At 70.8% G+C, this 1,483-nt stretch overlaps 1 protein-coding gene across 1 annotated transcript in view; it reads right to left on the reverse strand.

Moving 5' to 3' along the window:
- Window positions 1–1,483, reverse strand: part of GPAA1 (glycosylphosphatidylinositol anchor attachment 1) — a 3,809-nt gene that overhangs the window by 761 nt on the left and 1,565 nt on the right. Inside the window, exons 3-9 of the mRNA XM_012722869.1 lie at window positions 1,433–1,483; window positions 1,259–1,360; window positions 998–1,194; window positions 726–922; window positions 481–634; window positions 237–332; window positions 5–144 (exon numbers count right to left, since the gene is read on the reverse strand). Of these exons, the coding sequence (XP_012578323.1) occupies window positions 5–144; window positions 237–332; window positions 481–634; window positions 726–922; window positions 998–1,194; window positions 1,259–1,360; window positions 1,433–1,483 (937 nt within the window). The remainder of the gene's footprint in view (window positions 1–4; window positions 145–236; window positions 333–480; window positions 635–725; window positions 923–997; window positions 1,195–1,258; window positions 1,361–1,432) is intronic.

The raw sequence follows: 1,483 nt of genomic DNA on the forward strand, positions 1-1,483 counted from the left end.
CAGCGTCAGCACCACGGCCTCGGCCTCGGCCACGGGGAAGTGCTGCGCGGCCACGTGCTGGCCCAGCACCGGCAGGGTGTACAGGCCCAGCCCCACGGCCTGGGAGACCAGCAGGGGCGCCACGAGCGAGCTCAGCCCCACGCCCTGCGGGCACATGGGCACGTGGGCAGCGCGTGGCGCCGGGCTCGGGCAGCATCCCCGCCCCAGCAGCCCCCACAGCAGGGTGGCACCTTCACCTGCGCTGGGGGGAGGGGAGGGCTGGGTCCAGAGGTGCCCCCGGCCTCCTCAGGGCCCACTCCAGCCTCGTGCAGCTGCATCCACAGCTCCAGAGCGTGGCCCGGTCAAGGACGCTGACCAGTCACTGCGGAATAGCCCCAGTAGGGACCCCGGGCTCACCCCCACTTGCTGACCCCAGGGACAGAGATCCCGAGACCAGAGTGGAGGCCTGAGGCGGCCGCAGGGAGCGAGGGCAGAGGATATCTTGAGCCCGAGGACCAGCAGCAGGAAGCCGGCAGCTGGCATGTACAGCCCGATGGAGACGAAGCGGGAGAGGCCAGGCAGCAGGTAGAGGAAGAAGGACTGGTGCAGCCGCTCCAGGAGGTGGTTGAGCTTGCGGAACATGCCCTCCAGGGCCCTGCGGGCGTGGGGGTCACTGCCGGCCAGCCCAGGCCCTGCCCCACCCTCGCCCGGCCCACCGGTGCGGAAGGGACCCAGCGGCGACATACTTGCCCACGGCCACCAGGTCGTACTTGTACTGGCGGAAGCTGTTGATGCCGCGCAGGGTCAGGGCCTCCACCCGGTACCGCAGGAAGAGGCCGTGCGGGCCGTGCGGGCGGCCAGACGCCTGCTGCAGGACCATGAGCAACAGCGTCTGCAGGCCCTGCAGCGGTCCGTCCGCCGACGTCCAGTCCTGGGGCTGCAGCTGAAAGGGTTTGGCACAGGGGTCAGGGATCCCCCCCTCCCCAGGCCCTGCGCACCCCCCGCCCCCCAGTCCCACCTTGCCCTGCAGCGTGCACAGCAGCCCCCCCTTTTGGCAGAAGGTCTGGAAGAGGTTGAGCAGGTCAAGGTTGGGCAGCTGCCCGTTGAGCCCCTCCACAGCCACGTCCAGGCTGGTGACCACGTCGCTGCTCAGCTCCAGGGCCACGGCGGCCTGGATGGCCCCCGCCCGGCCCTGCAGCGGGGACGACTGCACACCTGTAGGAGCGGGAGTGAGCCCGGCTGCGGGCCCGGGCGCCGGCAGCCGGGGACGGGCACCCACCGGTGACGTTGACGTCGTGGTAGGCTTCCAGCCAGGCCTCGGTGCCCAGAAGGTCGTGTTCGGTCACCAGGAAGATGATGTCTTTGGCCCAGTAAATCTGCCCTGCAGAGCAGAGGTCGGTCGGGGAGGCCCGGCAGGGCCCAGACACCCTCCCGCAGCCCGGCAGAGGCTCACCCCGAAAGTGGGCGGCGAGCGCCAGCAGCAGCCCCACAGCCTGGTTGTTGG

The sequence above is a fragment of the Condylura cristata genome, unplaced genomic scaffold (assembly GCF_000260355.1).
Source record: "Condylura cristata isolate star-nosed mole 26May11 unplaced genomic scaffold, ConCri1.0 scaffold00009, whole genome shotgun sequence".
NCBI lineage: Eukaryota > Metazoa > Chordata > Mammalia > Eulipotyphla > Talpidae > Condylura > Condylura cristata.